Source organism: Eptatretus burgeri, chromosome 12 (assembly GCF_056783735.1).
Source record: "Eptatretus burgeri isolate ZD-2024b chromosome 12, Ebu_testis_v1, whole genome shotgun sequence".
NCBI classification, from domain to species: Eukaryota; Metazoa; Chordata; class Myxini; order Myxiniformes; family Myxinidae; genus Eptatretus; species Eptatretus burgeri.
Window position 1 is genome coordinate 88,329,215 of NC_140972.1, and position 17,698 is coordinate 88,346,912.

A 17,698-nucleotide genomic window follows, 5' to 3' on the forward strand; every position below is an offset into this window, starting at 1 on the left:
CGGGAGCAGCCGAAAGAAGAAGAAGATATATATATATATATAATATATTAGGGTGGTCCAAAAACAGCAAAAAAAATAATTCAGATGTCTCCATAAGCCTTAAATTATTCCACTATGATTCAATAACGCGCATAAAATAATTTAAGTTGATCGGAGGTGATTTAGAGGTCGCTCCAGATGACGACTTTTAGTTTCATGAGTTGGTTAAATTAGGGTATGGTCAGGTACGATGACGGGTACTTCTGGATGTCCGAGGTGGAAATGGAGTGCATTTTCAAACTCTATGAGGTCGATTTACTCTAAGAAATGACTGCACCGACATTGAATTCACTACCATTTCGATAATATGACTAAAAACATTTTTTGTTTATTACTGGAGTTGAGTAACTAATCATACTGATGATATTATTAAACCTATAGTGAATTAGTTGTCGGTCTCAACATTTCTTAGAGTAAATCGACCCCACTGAGTTCGAAAATGCGGTCCTTTTTCACCTAGAAAGTACAGAAGTACACGTAATCGTATCTGACCATACCCTAAGTTTAAAATCAAAGGACTTGCAAACTATTAGAATATTTCGTCTCATTTACCAAATACCACTATCATCTCCACCTCTATTGCTGTCTCCACTCCCGCCTGAACTTATTTCTAGCCGGCCCAACATCCAGTGTTTTAGATTCAATGATTCACGAAAAATATGTTAGTCATTTATTTATTAGGGCATGGTGAGATGCGAATCCGTACACTTCTGAACTTCATAGGTGAAAATGGACTGCATTGTCGAACTCAGTGGGGTCGATTTACTCTAAGAAATGTTTAGACGGACAACAAATTAATTATAGATTAGAAAATATCGAAATGAGTAGGATTAGTTACTCAACTCCAGTAATGATAAACCTTGTTTTAGGTCATATTTTCGAAATGGTAGTAAATTCAATGATGGTGCAGTCATTTCTTAGAGTAAATTGACCCCATCGAGTTCGAAAATGCACTCCATTTCCAACTCGGACATCCAGAAGTACCCGTAATCGTACCTGACCGTACCCTGATTTATTCAAGTCGTGAGACTAAAAGTCGTCATATGGAGTGACCTCTAAATCACCTCCGATCAAGCTAAAAAATTTATGCGCGTTATTGGATCATATTGGAATAATTTTAAGCTTGTGGAGCAACATTCTATTTTTTTTTTTGACTTTTTTGGACCACCCTAATATATATATATATATATATATATATATATATATATATATATATATATATATGTATATATATATATATATATATATATATATATATATATATATATATATATATATATATATATATATATATATATATATATATATTCTCTTCTTTCGGCTGCTCCCGGTCGGGGTCGCCACAGTGGATCATCCGTATGATCCGCATCGTGATTTGGCACATGTTTTACGCCGGATGCCCTTCCTGACGCAACCCTGGTCACCTCTTACAACACAGGGATATACGTCAACACAGGGATATATATAATATATACAATAGACAAGGCGTAAGTCGTCAACATCGGGACCGAGAAAAAAGTGACGACTTAGACATGTGATGACTTACGCGTATGCGAACATTCATGATGACTGTGGGGGTGAAGGATGAAGTCTCGCGTGGCCTGGACACGTACGTGTGAGAGGGCGCAACAATCTCTAAGCCGGCTATTTTACCAAAAGGGAAACACAATCCTCGGGGCATAAGTGGGGGTTCATTGGTTAGTTTGGAAAGTGATCAAACAAAGATGGAATTCATGAATCACTTTATCAAAAGTAAAGATAATGAACAACTGTAAGACAACTCATATACCATCGGCGATGGTATAATGACCATCGACAATTGCGGAATGAATTGCTGTTAGAATTCATTCATTGGAATGAATGTAGAATGAGTTTTCATATGTAATGAAAACTCGTATACCATCGACAAATTACATGACACACAGTCATCGTGATGACTACCACTCAATACCTATGTGAAAGTGAGTGTGGTGATGTACAAAACAAGCCAATATAAAACCATGATCGGACTTCAACACTAAGCTCGATCGATCCTTTACTCTGAAATGAAAGCGAGGGAAAAACTTTCAGAGTGTAGGCTTTATTCCACTTGATTGAAGCCGCTTCTACGGGCACATCAGGGGATACAGGTGCAGCAAGGAGTACAAATGTAGCAATGTATACATGTGCAGTAGATCACCGCAAAATAAATCAGCATAAGCACGGAGTCCGGTATACTCTCAATTCTCACCATTCAACGAGCACCAAGTGGACCGCTGCCGTAAATGACAATGCCCCAGGGACAATCTCCCCGACCGCGCGGAATCTTGGCTTTATCTATCCCGTGCACGAGCCGCACGACATGTGATCACGCGTCACGTCCTTCAATTCACCACATTCTCCCCGTCTTTAAAATGTAACTAGAGGCCCAACTAACGCACCATGATTACTTCAGCGCTATAGGAGTATACATTTCAAGCAGCGCGAACTATTTAAACTACAGAAGCATACATGCCAAGCAGTGAGGATTATTTTGAGTTGTAGGAGCATGGTAATGAGCATCGATATATGATATAATGAGCATATAGGAGCATGAGCATCGAGGATGCCGATAATCCCCTTTACAGATCGAGTCGGCGAGGGGGTTTTATCCGTCGACCTCTCCGGGAGTAAATGGCGGTTTCACTTGAGGGAGGCTTCCGATCCTCTTGGTGAGCCTCGACTCGTGCCGGGGATGACTCCTCAATTGCTCTCGGGTGGAACGCGGCAGCTCCGTCGCCACCATTCCCGGGTGGAGTTCATGGGGGGGGAACACCTGGGGAGGGAATGTCAGAGGGAGGAGTGCCAGATGGTGGTGTACCTGCGGGAGGAGTACCTGAGGGAGCCAAATGGCGAACCGACACAGTGGTCTCCCTGCCATCAGGAAGTCTGACATGAGCATACTCTGGATTAGCATCGATGAGTTCGACCTCCTCCACCATGGGTTCATACTTGCTTTGTCGTACCGGGCGTTTCATGAACACTGTTCCGGGATAGGTTAGCCAGTTGGGCACCGTTTGGCCATCAACATAACGTCGCAGGTGAGTAAACATTCGTTCGTGAGGTGTAGCATTGATGGACGTACAGAGCAAAGAGCGTATGGAATTCAGAGCGTCGAGAAGGGTAACCTCCCACCGTTCGGGCCCCAGTCCTCTCAATTTCAGCGCCAGAGTTACGGCTTTCCAAATAACTCCATTATATCGTTCCACCTGCCCATTACCCTGTGGGTTGTAACCCGTCGTTCGACTAGTTGCTATGCCGTGCTCAAATAGGAACTGCTTTAGCCCGGCCGACATGAAACACGGCCCTCTGTCTAAATGTATGTACGAAGGTTTCCCAAACATAGCGAAGAGATCAGACAGACATTTCACGACAGTGCCCGAGGTCATATCCGAGCACAAAAATGCGAAAGGGAACCTTGAGTATTCATCAACAACAGTGAATATGTATCTGTTGTCTGTCTCGGTCGGCAGGGGCCCTTTGAAGTCGATATTTAGTCTCTCGAAGGGTGAAGTGGCCTTGATCAACCTGCCAGATGCCGCGCCGTAGATTCTGGGTTTTAGTTCAGCACAAACAGGGCATGAAGCATTCATTTGTTTAATATCTTCGATAGAATAGGGAAGGTTTTGTCTGCGCACGAAATGTGCCTTTCTGGTTACCCCCGGGTGGCACAGAGACACATGGAGGTCTTGCAAAGCCCGACTGATTGTCGCCGAACAGTAGACCCGAGAGAAGGTATCTGCAGCAAGGTTTTCCCTCCCGGGCCGGTAAACAATGTCGTAACTATAGCAAGCTAGGTCTATCCTCCATCTCATTATTTTTTCATTCTTAATTTTCCCGTTATTTTTCCCATCAAACATGAATGCAACGGATCGCTGGTCCATGACGAGTGTGAAGTGGTTTCCCAGTAAATAATGTCTCCATTTACGCAGGGCTTCGACAATAGCGTACGCTTCCTTCTCTACTGCTGAGTGTCTCTGCTCGCTTCCAGAGAGAGTTCTCGAGAAGAATGCGACGGGTCGGCCGGACTGATTGAGCGTCGCGGCGATCGCGTGATCGGAAGCGTCCGTTTCCACCACGAACGGCACCGAGCTGTCGATCGATAATACCACGGAATTACTGATATCGTCTTTGAGGCTGTGGAAAGCTTTTACAACAGCGGCATCTGGTGGGAAGTTTTTGCAATGCACTAGGGGATGTATTTTCTCGGAGTATTGGGGGATCCATCTCGCGTAATAAGCGAACATCCCGATCACCCGACGCATTGTCTGCAGGTCCTGAGGTGGGGGTAGCTCACGAAGTGGGCGCAATCGTTCAGGATCGGGCTTTATCGTGCCGTCGGCTATTGTGTAGCCGAGAAGATTAATTGACCTTTCCGAGAATACGCATTTCTCGTAGTTGAGGGTCAGATTATATTTTCTAGCAATGCTCAAGAATCTGTCCAGATTCCTATCATGTTCCCCCCGATCTTTTCCGCACACCGTGACATTGTCCACGTAAACAAAAGTGTCTGAGGTTTTCATCCGAGATGATGTCGTCCATAACTCGTTGGAAGCAAGCTACTTCATTCGTGACACCGAATGGAATCCTCCTGAATTGGTAGAGGCGTCTACCTGCCTGAAACGCGGTGTAAGGTTTGTCTTCCTCTCGGATGGGAATTTGATGATAGGCGCTTCGCAAATCGATGGTGCTGAATATTTTATAATTGGCCACGCGTTCGATCATCTCGTCTATGTGCGGCAAAGGGTAGGCATCGAGTTGGGTGAAGCGATTGACCGTTTGAGAGTAATCGACAACCATTCGTTTCTTATGGTTCTGGCTGCTGGTCACCAACACCTGCGCGCGCCATGGCGAATCGCTCGGTTCTATAATACCTTCTTCCAGTAATCGCTTGGTCTCAGAAGTGATGAAGTTCATATCGGCAGTGGTATATCGTCGCGATTTGATCGCTATCGGTTTACAGTCCGGCGACAAGTTAGCAAACAGCAGGGGGGACGAAACCTCTGCGGTGGTCAGAGCATTTAGAATTAGACGAGGTTTGCTTCCTCCAAAGGGTATTTCGACGCTCGTGTGCTGCTTGAGGACATTATGAACCAGAATTACGTCTGCGCATAAATCACGAAGCACCAGTACCCTTACATCCCGATGCGTGTACCCTTTTATGTCCAATTCAACATTGCAGTACCCTCGTACGCGGGACTGTAGTGATGTGGCGGCCATGCATACCGTATTGTCTGTCGGGTGGATCTTCCATTTCCTGCCCTTCGCTAGTGAGCTGTTGACGAAACTTTCAGAGCTACCGGTATCAATCAGAGCCTCAGCCATATGCCCGTTAATTCGCACGTTGATGATAACCTTGGATAGATTCCCCGGTGAGGCTGCAGTTAGTTTCTTTTGTGAGTAGAGGGCCGCAGAAGTGGGTTTATTTCTCCTTAGAGTAGATTTGCATACCCTGGCATAATGCCCTTTCTTGTCACAATTCATGCATGTGGCATCCCTGGCAGGGCATTTGTTACGGGGGTGTCTTTTGTACCCACAAAAGAAGCATTTACCAACCGAAGTAGTTGCTGAGGAGTTTGACGAGGTCTGGGTATCCGATTCCTCGGGTTTTCCTCCATCCTCAGTTTCGGAGATGCCCTGGGGGGTTCCTTGAGTTTCCGCCGTAGCAGCGTTCATTAGCAGCATCGGTGTCCCATATGTCTCAGATTGCTGCTGAGCCGTATCCATGGCTCGAGCCTGGTCAGCTACCTTTTCAAGAGTGGGTTGCGCTTTCTCCAGTAAGCGTTGTGGTATGGGGGCTGACCTGAGCCCTTGGATGAACGCTTCTCTGGTCGCTTCATCTCGGTGTTCCTCGGCGGTTACGGCCCAGAAACTGCAATCTTTTCCCAACTGCCTCAGAGCTTGCAGGAACTGATCGATTGTCTCCCCGGCTGCTTGCTTGCGTGTGTTGAGAAGATGTCGTATGTACACCTCGTTCTTGCGCTTCACGTAGAGCGCCTGCAGCACGTCGATCGCTGCATCGTAGGTGTCACACTCCGAGAAGAGCCTGAATACACTGGGCGAGACATGATTCACAAGGGCGGCCAATTTGTCGGCTCCCTCTTCAATGATGGTCAGATAGTGTGAGAAGGAACGGAACCAATGCGACCATTTCATTTCCGAGTCAGTCGCGTTTGGGTCTGCGTCGAACCTCTCCGGTTTGTAGATCTTGTCCTTCGTTGGTTGAGAGAGCCGAAGGAATCAAGTGGAATAAATTGAAATGAAAGCGAGGGAAAAACCTTCAGAGTGTAGGCTTTATTCCACTTGATTGAAGCCGCTTCTACGGGCACATCAGGGGATACAGGTGCAGTAGATCACCGCAAAATAAATCAGCATAAGCACGGAGTCCGGTATTCTCTCAATTCTCACCATTCAACGAGCACCAAGTGGACCGCCGCCGTAAATGACAATGCCCCAGGGACAATCCCCCCGACCGCGCGGAATCTTGGCTTTATCTATCCCGTGCACGAGCCGCGCGACATGTGATCACGCGTCACGTCCTTCAATTTACCACATACTCCTTCGCCAGAGACTGCATTGCGCAGCCTGTATACCTCTTCAGATGCGTGTGGGATGGCACGCTGACTGAGCTGAACGCAGCGGTTATAAATAGCCCGCGCATCACGATTCAATGAAATCGGGCTTCTCACGAGGCAGCAGTTCCGTGTGACGAGTTAGGCGTGGTAATTTACTTGAGTTTGCATTACGCTGGAACGGACAACATCTACCGACTTAGACGAAGTGACCACTTAGAGATGACGACTTACAGATTTTATTCAAAGTCTAAGTCGATTTAACATTAGATAAATTTGGGACTTTTTGACGCTGCCGACTTAGGCGAAGTGACGAGTTACACGCTGCCGACTGACGCCTCGTCTACTGATGTGTATGTGTATATATATATATATATATATATATATATATATATATATATATATATATATATATATATATATATATATATATATATATATATATATATATATATATATATACACATATATATATATATATATACACACACATATAAACTATATCGTTCAGCTGCACAGCCAGCCAATAGATCAAACAAAGTCTGAGTGAACTCTGCTCTTTCCTGGTTGTTAAAAAATTGGGGGGAGTAGAGTTCACTCGGACTTTGTTCGATCTATTGGTTGGCTGTACTGTGTCGCTGAACGATGGATTATCCCAACCGCATCAATTTATAATTATTTACATATATATATATATATATAATCATCTTTCATGTATATTCACCTAATAAATCCTGAGTCTCTTGCTTATTCTGGAAAGCCAAATGGATGTGAAAGCATCATTCTGGAGGAAATTTGCTCAGTGCATTGGTGTTATGGCTCACTGCTTTAAAAAAAAACATTTCTTCAATGAAAATCCTGTGAAACTAGAGGGGGAGCACTCGGTAGAGTGCAAAACCTCCGCCGCCAATACTGCTAGGTCACTCAAGTGAACCTGATATCCTATACATTGAATTTGACGTCAACAGTGCTCACAGAGATATAGTTTGCAACTTTCCCTTATACTTTTGACTTTTACATACTCAATTCATTCGTCATAACTAGATTCCTTGAGACAGAAATTGATTTTACTTGGGTATATCCACCTGAAGTTCCAAAATCAGCCGCAATTATAATTTTGGCATGTTTTTATTGTTGGAAATCACTTATAACATGTAGAAATGCAAAAAAAAAAAATCGAAATTTTGTTAAAAAAAAAAAAGTTGCAAAATTGTTTTTTTTTTCTCTAACAATTTTTTATTTTGTTTGGGGGTGGGTTGGAAATGACTTAAAACATGTAGAAATGCAAAAACAAAAATTCAAATATTTTTTCAAAATGCCCACCATAGCAGCCATATTGGACTTTGGACCAAGTCCAAAATCTAATGGCATAATCCTTGGACCATACCTAATCCCCCCACCAAGTTTCGTCGAAATCCGTCGGAGTTTTTTCCGTAATACTGTTCACAAACAAACAAACAGACGGGTGAAAACAGTAACCTCCGTCCATCTTCGATGTCGGAGGTTAAAAAGGATAATTCTCTGGTTGTACACAATTTGTCGAATCGCTTGGAAATTGTAAAAAAAAAAAAAAAAATGGAACTGACACATTGCTTATGAAAAATGTTTGAACATTTTCTTACTTGAGCCTTGTTCAAATTTTTTATAACTCTTGTGGTTTTGCGCTTTTCCCCACTAGGCAGCGAGAGATTTTGGAGCTGCTGAGGTAATCGGGATTGACATAGACAAAAGGATCGTGCAGTACGCTCGACAGGATCTGTGGGATCACCTGTGGCAGGCTCATGGCAGTTGTACAACTGTATTCAGTCAAGCACAAAACGACTCTGATCTTGCCACGGAACCCGATACAGTACCTTGCTTCACCAAAAACCTCACCCCAAGCCCTGTACGAAAGCTCAAGCCTGGTGTTGTGCCCACCAGGACCGGAAGCAGCTTCGGAGTGAGGCCTTGCGGGAGGCCTGGGTCGCGTGGGATAGGTAGGCCGTGCGCCCGCACCGGGCCGTCGGCAGCATTGGCTTGCAGCCCGATGGGACGTGTGCTTCCTTGTTCATTGCGGACTTGCCTGGGTCCGTTGGTGCCTGGGCTGCTGCCCATTGCTCAGCCGTTAATGGTGGCGAAAGTTGAATCCGAGGGTGCTGTTGAGGAAGTCAAAGGACATGATGTTGATGAGCGTGATGCCCAGTGCAAAGGACAGAATCTGGGTTTGAAGAAAGACACTGGCCCCATCCTTCTTACTTCATTACCCTTTGACTTCAGCTCTTCACAGTCCTGCACGTTTCCTTACAACGTCACTTTCTTGCAGGTGAGATATATGAGATGCAGTTGCAGAAATGAGAGGATCAAATTATTTCACATGGGAAAGCTCGTATTTGTGGTATTGAAGCTTCTTGTGATGAAGGCTCTGATGGAATGGCAACCCTGTGCAAAATGCTTTGTTCTTGTTTAAAACGGCCTTTTTTAATGTACCAAACAAGCCTGGAGAACACATGTACTGTACTATGTAATATACAGGCAAGGGTGAGACATTAACCCCAATCTTCTACTCACCCCAATCGCTTCTAGGCAAACGCAGTGCCCTCAGAGACACCCCCCAACACTCCTGAAGCAACCTTTGATCTCGTGTTGTGCCTAAATTTGACCAAGTGGATACATCTCTGCGGGGGTGACACTGCACTGCGGAACACGTTACTTGGGCTGGCACAGCGGACACGTCCCGGTGGGCGCCTCGTGCTGCAAGCACAGCCATTGAGTAGCTATGCTCGTCACCGACGCTGCACGGTGAGCATGCTGTTTTGTACGGTGTTTTTTTAATTAGTATTTATTTTTGTTGCTCACGATGTGCAAACTTCAAGTGGCGCAGTTATTATTTCCACCACCGAATATGGACAGAGGTTATGTTTTCACCGCTCTCGGTCCCTTTCTGTCTGTCTGTGAACAGGATATCTCATAATGTTGCAGATGGATTCGGATGAAATTTGGTGCAGAAGTTGGGTGTGTGACAACGATGAACGATTAGATTTGTTGAACATCCGAATCCAGACATGAGAATTTAAGTGATTCTTCACCATTGTGTGATTGGGCTAAAAACTATATGAAACATGACATCCCAAAAAGTTATGGACGGATTCGGACAAAACTTGGTGGGTGACGGGGCGAATCGATTCCATTTTGGTGAATATCTGGATACGAGAATTTTTTTGTGATTCTTCACCATTGTGAGATGGGGTCCAAAACGATATACAGCATGATGTTTCAAAAAGTTGTGTCGGAGTTATGACAAAACTAGGTGGATGAGTTGGTTAGGTTACACGAATAACCCGATTCAATTTTGGTTAAGGTCCGGATGCATATCCGGCCTATCGGTGGGATACAAAACATAAACTGTTCAGCCTGGCAGAGGTATGCGCTCTGCCAAGTGACGTTCTCGTTTAACAATTAATGAAACATATATTTAATTATTTTTTTGGTTTGCTTTGCTGCAGGAAACAATCCTTCGGAATTACCAGGGCTTGAAGCTGCATCCTGACTCCTTTGACTCGTTGCTGCTCTCGCCTGAGGCTGGATTTTGTTCCTGCCAGATTTTAAAACTACCACGACACACTCCACCACGTAGGGCTCACCCACACGATCAGATATGAACCCTTAGATTAATATGAAGAAAAAAACGAGTGCTGTAGTCCAAGCAAGTTTGTTTTGTTTCTCCTGGTGGCACTTCTGCCTTTCCTCCAGACAGGAGTACCCTTCTGAGCCCACCTTCAAGTGGGAAATATGCTGAGGCACATTCTTGGAAATGCACTTTATAATTTTTTATCATTTTTAAAAGAAATGTTGTTTTTCACAAAGTATCATTAGCCAAAGGAAGATTATTTGTAATCCCGGATACCACCAAAGGTGGCGTTATTTCCACCATCGAGCCTCAGAGCGAGTGCCCCGCAAGTACCCGGAGGGTCACGCGGCAGACAATTAAAACGACCACTTTAAACGTTTCTGTCAATTGACAACCAGGTGACAACCAGCACACGACATAAAACAGAAGGAAATTTAAAATACAATTTATTAAATCCCACTGTCAAGCATGAATATCATTCAATCGGATTCAATTAGAATTCACAATAATTCATCATCAAGCCTCAGTGATGGTAAAATTACACACAGGAAATACAAGTCATGTTCAATGCTTCTTAAAACTTGACCAAAGTTGCACGCACAGATTTCAATGCAGTTTCAAATACTTCCACAGCTCTTAGGCAATTCCCACCCTCCGAGAGCAATTTTACCCTCACGTTTTAATACACCCCTTATAGGATACGTGCCATGAATCAAAGTCTGTATCTTACACTGTCGAAGCTAACGTGCAGTGGATGAACCGGTCAACCGTGTGTTCGGGGTGTGTGAGTTCCGCAGAAATTCTCTCGCAGTATGGAATATCACAGCAACCCTGGCTTTACCGTGACGAGTGGGGAGGAGGGATAGCCTTGATGCGAGATGCCCAGAGAAGTTGGCGTGAAATGTCAACATCGAGTTACGTTGCATCCCGAGTGTTGCATTCGCTCCTCATGAGCACAACCAGTCTGTCAGCAGGAGAGGATCCGAACACCTGCGAAGGTGCACTGGATCACGATCGGGTCTGTTGTCTACGTGCGCCCAATGATACAAGGCTCACAATGCTGTCACAGCCCGTCCCCCGCTCGTACACAGCTCGCTTGGCAAACAAACTTGACTGCATTCCACTGCTCCAAAAGCTCTGTGCACTGCTGGAGCTGGATCTCTGGCTCACACTCAAGACCTCCCCCATGTCACTTCTCTCAAATGCTCATCACTTCACCTTTTATTGTAACGATGCAAGGTCAGACCCGAAACAAGGTGACAATCTGAATTCAAAGCTTGACCCTTGGTTCTGAGCATTGTTTTTTCATAAATCTTTCACCCAGTCCATCTCGCACCAGTGTAGGAGTGAAACTCTCACGTTACTTGAACCCTATAGTCTCAACAAAAATTATCTGCAAAGTTCTGTTGATAATCCATCATGGTGCCAATATGCCCATGACACATTCAGTTGTCTGCACACGTAACCTTTCATCCACTACGTATATCATTGATATAATTCAGTGTAATTCCAGTTGCCTTTCTCACAGTAACAGAATTATGTAAAGCAGGTTAAGTTGCCTTTGACACAGAACCAACAATGCTCAACATCTCCAATTTTTAGGATTTACTAATCCGTAATTATATATGTTATGTATGTGTATATATATATATATATATATATATATATATATATATATGTATGTATGTATGTATGTGTGTGTGTGTGTGTGTGTGTGTGTGTGTGTGTGTGTGTGTGTGTATGTATATATATATATATATATATATAGATATGTGTATATATATATATATATATATATATATATATATATATATATATATATATATATATATATATATATATATATATATATATATATATGCCTGGTGTTGGTTTAGTGGTTAGGGTGGCGGCTTGGGATCCCAGTGTCCTGAGTTCAAGCCCCGTTGGCTGCTGAATTAACACCAGGGGGTTGACTCAGCCTGTCATCCTTCCGAGGTCGGCGAAATGAGTGCCAGTGTACTGGTCCCGGTGTATGCCCCGGTTAGAATAGGTGTACCATATCCCTGTGTGTCGTAAGAGGCGACCAGGGTTGGCGTCAGGAAGGGCATCCGGCCATAAAACATTGCCTCAAGAAAAAGCCAAACCCCTGCACAGCAGGGAAAAATGGCTGTAAAAACGGTCATTTTTATACATATATATATATATATATATATATATATATATATATATATATATATATATATATATATATATATATATATATATATATATATATATATATATATATATATATATATATATATATACACACACGTCATGCGCCGCTTTACGACGTTTCGGTCAACGACGGATTACATATACGACGGTGGTCCCATAAGATTATAATGGAGCTGAAAAATTCCAATCGCCTTGTGATGTCGTAGTGCTGCCAGTCGTATAAAAGTACAGTATAGCACATACAATTACTGTATGTACAGTACATAATACTTGATAATGATAAACAACAACTGCAGTGTGGCCCCATTATAATGTGATCGTTGAGGTCCATAAAATGTCATTGCGATCGTCGTGGGGTTGCGCTAAATCGGGATTCAAGGAAATCACCATTCAAACGAACCCAATGTTGACCTAACATCCTAAAACACCCCAAGTTTCACCCTATTTGACCCGTTTTTTGCACGTTTACCTTATTGCAAGTAAATTACCTTTGAATTAAAGAATTCCGCGAATAAATCGTTGTTGTTACAGTAGAAATTAAAACACATTAATATTTAGTGAAGCTTTTTATGTTGTTAAAACATTTGCACTGTTCTGAAAATATATCACACAACTGACAGTTACTCGTTTCCTCATTTGCAAATTATAACATCGATGCAATGATTATTTATAAAATCCAAACGCTATTCATTCACCTTTCTATAATCGATGCGAGAGGAGATTGTAAGCAGCCCCGAACAACACACATGGCTGTCATGAACAGCAAAAAGGTAAAACGAATGCGTCTTCTGTCTATCTTGGATGTGGGACAGTGGGACAAGATGTGGAAGTGGAAGACAGTGATATTGATGATCCTGACCCTGCATAGGCCTCGGGCCTAGGCTAATGTGTGTGTTTGCATCGTAGTTTTTAACAAAAAAGTTATAAATAAATAAATATTTTTGTACAGCTGTACAATGTGTTTGGTGTTTTCGGGTTCGGGTTATTACAAGAAGAAAGAAAAAAAATCGAAATTTAGTGTAGCCGAAGTGTAGCGTTTATAAAATCTACAGTGGTTTACAGTAATGTCCTCGGCCTTCACATTCACTCACCACTCACCACTCACCACTCTCACCCAGAGCAACTTCCAGTCCTGTAAGCTCCATTCATGGTAAGTGCCCTCTGCAGGTGTACCTTTTCTATGTTTAGATATACAAATACTTACCATTGTGTTGCAATTGCCAACAGTCTTCAGGACAGTAACATGCTGTACAGGTTTGTAGCCTTGGAGCAATAGGCTATACCATCTCGGTTTGTGTAAGTACACTCTATGATGTTTGCACAATGACGACATCGCTTAACGACGCATTTCTCAAAACGTATCCCTGTCGTTAAGTGGTGCATGACTATATATATATATATATATATATATATATATATATATATATATATATATATATATATATATATATATATATATATATATATATATATATATATATATATATATATACATACAGGATATGGTGAACCCTCCAATATCGCAGGTTTCCACCAATCATGGGCAACCGAAGATGAGTCATTGTTTGCGTCTGTGTGTATGATTATCTCGACAAGCTTTTTCTTGTTAATCGCACACCGTTAATTGTAACAAGCCGGTAGGCGACATGGGTGGTCGCTACATAATTGCATACTAGTCATACAGTTTTTGACGGATCGGGCTGAAATTTTTTGACAAAGAGGTTGATTATAGTGCGCATAAAAGCGCGGAAGCCGATTTTTGATTTTCGAAAAAAAAATATACATATATGAATATTTTTCGGATTTTTTTTCAAAAATTTCAGTCCCGTTGCTTGGCAATGGTGGCGTCCATAGCAACGGTGCTCAAAAGCATACAACTAGATCCTGGTATGAACCTACCAGTCAAGTTTCATCAAAATCGGTTGACTCCTCTGGCTTCCAGAGCTGTCCATTACATACAAACAGACAGACGGAAAACCTGACAATAACGGTAGTCTAGCGACCACCCAATAATTAGACCAGCATACAGGAACAAAGCTAAATTTAATAATGAATCGTCATTGAACAGGAAATGGCACACAGAGATCCTGTACTACTAGATCTACCACCGTTAATCATGATGCCCAAATGTAAAACAATGGACAAAAAAAATCGTACAAAAAGGCAGGGAAAGATAATGAGATTATGCGAAGAAATTGAGTTGTTAAATACGTCAGCAAGAAGTGAAAGTTTGGCATCTGTGGGACACCATTACCGGATCAATGAATCGACTGTGTGTAAACGCGAGTCAAATATGCGTGCAAGCCTCAACAAAAGCAATCGTGCAAACAAAGCGCAAACGTCTTGTTCCAGTCCCAAGATCATCGTACTGAAAGGATGGAAAAAGCGCTTAATGGTTCGATCGAGGAGAAAACAAAAACAAGCTCGAATGAGCTAAGATCCTCGTCCTTTTAATGATGACGTCATAAAAACGAATATGACATCATTGTGATGTATCAGGTTTGCGATAAATTATCTGTGCTAATGCCCGGCTTGATTCACGCAAGCAAAATTCAAACAGCTTGCCTAATTTCGGAGATCATGGTATAGGCGATTTCCATTAGCAGCGATATTATGACGTCAACTTTTTTTCTAGGAAGAATTTCCAAAATCGGAGATGGTTACTGCCTGCGCGTGGGCTTTCTGCATATACATGGCAAGTTTCACGAAGATCCGATGAAAACTCTGGGTTGTGAAACAAAAAATAAGAATGAAGTCATAAAAATTGATATGACGTCATAGTGATGTATCATATGTGCGGTAATTCATCTCTGCTAATGCCCTGTTCGATTCCCTCAAACAGAATTCAAAAAGCTTGCCTAGTTTCGGAGATAATTTTTTCAGCAATTTCCATTAGCAGAGATATTTTGACGTCATAACTTTTTTTCTAGGAGGAATTTTCAAAGTCGGAGATCGTTACTGTCTGTGCAGGGTATTTTTACATATATACGCCAAGTTTCAGGAAGTTTCGATAAAAACTGTAGGCTGTGAAACAAAAATGTCCACAAGAACAACAACGTGAGTAAGACTTGGAGATCCTCCACGAGGATCTAAAAAATGTCAGAAATCATTGTGGATTTACTCAGGGACTCAAACCCAAGGACATCACTTACGCAAATATATATATATATATATATATATATATATATATATATATATATATATATATATATATATATATATATATATATATATATTTGCGGGCCGGGGGTTGGGTGAGAAGACCACGAGGGGGGGCAGCTATCTCGGCTCCCACCAGACTCCCCGAAATTGTAGGCCGTCGCACACGGATAATTGCGTGACGTGGCGGGTAGCTTAACTGATCATGGACGCCAATAACTCAACTGCGTGACCGAGGGTCCTCCCATCTTTGGGTTAACTAGGTTACCTAATTAATCACATGATTTATTTACCGGGGAACACGCCCTCGGTATGCCTTGTCCGAACCGGATCACTTTACAGGAACGGATCATTTCACCGGATCGGATGCAGCCGAGCACCACTGCCAAGGACGTACTGACTTAACGGAACAAATTGTTGGGAATAAAGTCCCAGCGAATCTAGGATTCGGACCATACTGGATCAATGAAGGAAAAGACAAAAACGAGCAAGGAACATTTCTAATAATAATGTATTCACAATCGGGCGAGGAAAAGTATGTGGTACAGGGAGTAGGTTTATTGGGGTGTGTTGTGCAGAGATAGGGAAGAAAGGTGTGGCGCGGAAATAACAAGCAACCTAACCCGAAAATAATAATAACAATCTTCTACAGGCTTACTTATATTGACAGGTGCCAGGACACACACACACACACACACACACACACACACACACACACACACACACACACACACACACACACACACACACACACACACAACCCTATGAAGAGGATTTGAAGCAAGACAGTGGAGCAGTTGAGGCTACGGTCTCTCGATACCTTTGCATGCTTGCCCAAACGTGCCACCAATACGTTTGGGGGGAATGCTCCGTGATACTGTAGCCCCCTAACAACTGGCGTGTCGTCTCTTGCTTCGGGCAGCTTGCGTCATAACCGTGGGCGGGAAGGAGGGGCTTGAGTTGGGAGGGTGGAGTCCAGAGCGAGTGCACGGAGTGGTAGGCGGACCAGGTGTGTGGGTGGAGTCGGTGTCGTGTGGGCGGAGAAGAGGAGTGATGACGACAGAAGGCGGAGTCGACGTGATGATGACAGAAGGTGGAGTCGAAGTCCAGCTTGAGCGGGAGAGGCAGGGCAGAGAGAGAGGATGGTTCCGCTCGGACCTTTATAAGCCCCATGGCAGGGGGCCACCCTGAAGCGTTGTGTCGTCACCTGAATCGGGCGCTTTAATTGGCCCTGAACCCCTGTGTGGCCTGGCCGCAATGGCCGGAAACCGCAACATTCCATTTCTGGCAAGATGACCCCACGCCGCAAAAATGTCTTGCTCCGACCTCACGACATGATACGAATCGCCCACACCGAACTTCGCGCCATGAATCGTCTTGCACGAACCCCAGGCCATGCCCTGTCGACCGGCCGAGAGTGGCGTCGGTCTTGCATGCCTGCTTCGTGTGCGCCGCGTGGCCCAAGCTACACAACATGCCTCCGCCCGATCGCAGCCCCACTGGCCACAGAGACGAGAAGACGCTCGCTGTCCGTGGCCGCCAGCGAGGACCGAATGTACGATGTTGTGGCGAACCCATGCATAGACAGTAAGATGTGTCCATTTGTGCCCTGCTCTGCATGATAACAAAGTGTCATGAGCAGTACATTTGTGCCTCGTTCTGTATGATAACAAAGTGTCACGAGCGGCGCACGGGTCTGCCTTCAAGCACATTCCGTACAGGATGCTTCGAGCACATTCCGTACAGTGCGCATAGATCCGCCATTACGCACGTGGCCAGCGCTCGTGCTCGCCCGATTCTGCAATCGTGTGCACGGGGCGAAACCCGATCGATACAATTAATCCAGAAATGGGATGAAAGGAACACGCCACTTGCACCTTGCACACTCGCATCCCACCCAACGTGGCGTGGTTGTCGTTTTACTATTATCGGCCTCGATTGAGGGATCGCTTGAGGACGGGAGCTCTGTGCTGTCTATGTTCATGTGGTGTTTGAGCACCCTTTCTGTGGTGCTGTTTCTTCCGTCTCCTCGGTACGTGTTCCGTGCAGCGTGGGCGTCGTGTTGAGTGTGTTTCCTGTCCTTTGGGTGGAAATTACTGTTGCG

The 17,698-nt window shown here is 43.8% G+C and overlaps 1 protein-coding gene across 9 annotated transcripts in view; it reads left to right on the forward strand.

The window, feature by feature from the left end:
* Positions 1 to 17,698, forward strand: part of LOC147016078 (7SK snRNA methylphosphate capping enzyme-like) — an 83,427-nt gene that overhangs the window by 62,450 nt on the left and 3,279 nt on the right. For all 9 annotated transcript variants that reach the window (XM_085848773.1, XM_085848768.1, XM_085848767.1 and 6 more), the window contains 3 exons: positions 8,308 to 8,931; positions 9,192 to 9,407; positions 10,112 to 10,238. In XM_085848773.1, coding sequence (XP_085704899.1) covers positions 8,308 to 8,931; positions 9,192 to 9,407; positions 10,112 to 10,238 — 967 coding nt within the window. The remainder of the gene's footprint in view (positions 1 to 8,307; positions 8,932 to 9,191; positions 9,408 to 10,111; positions 10,239 to 17,698) is intronic.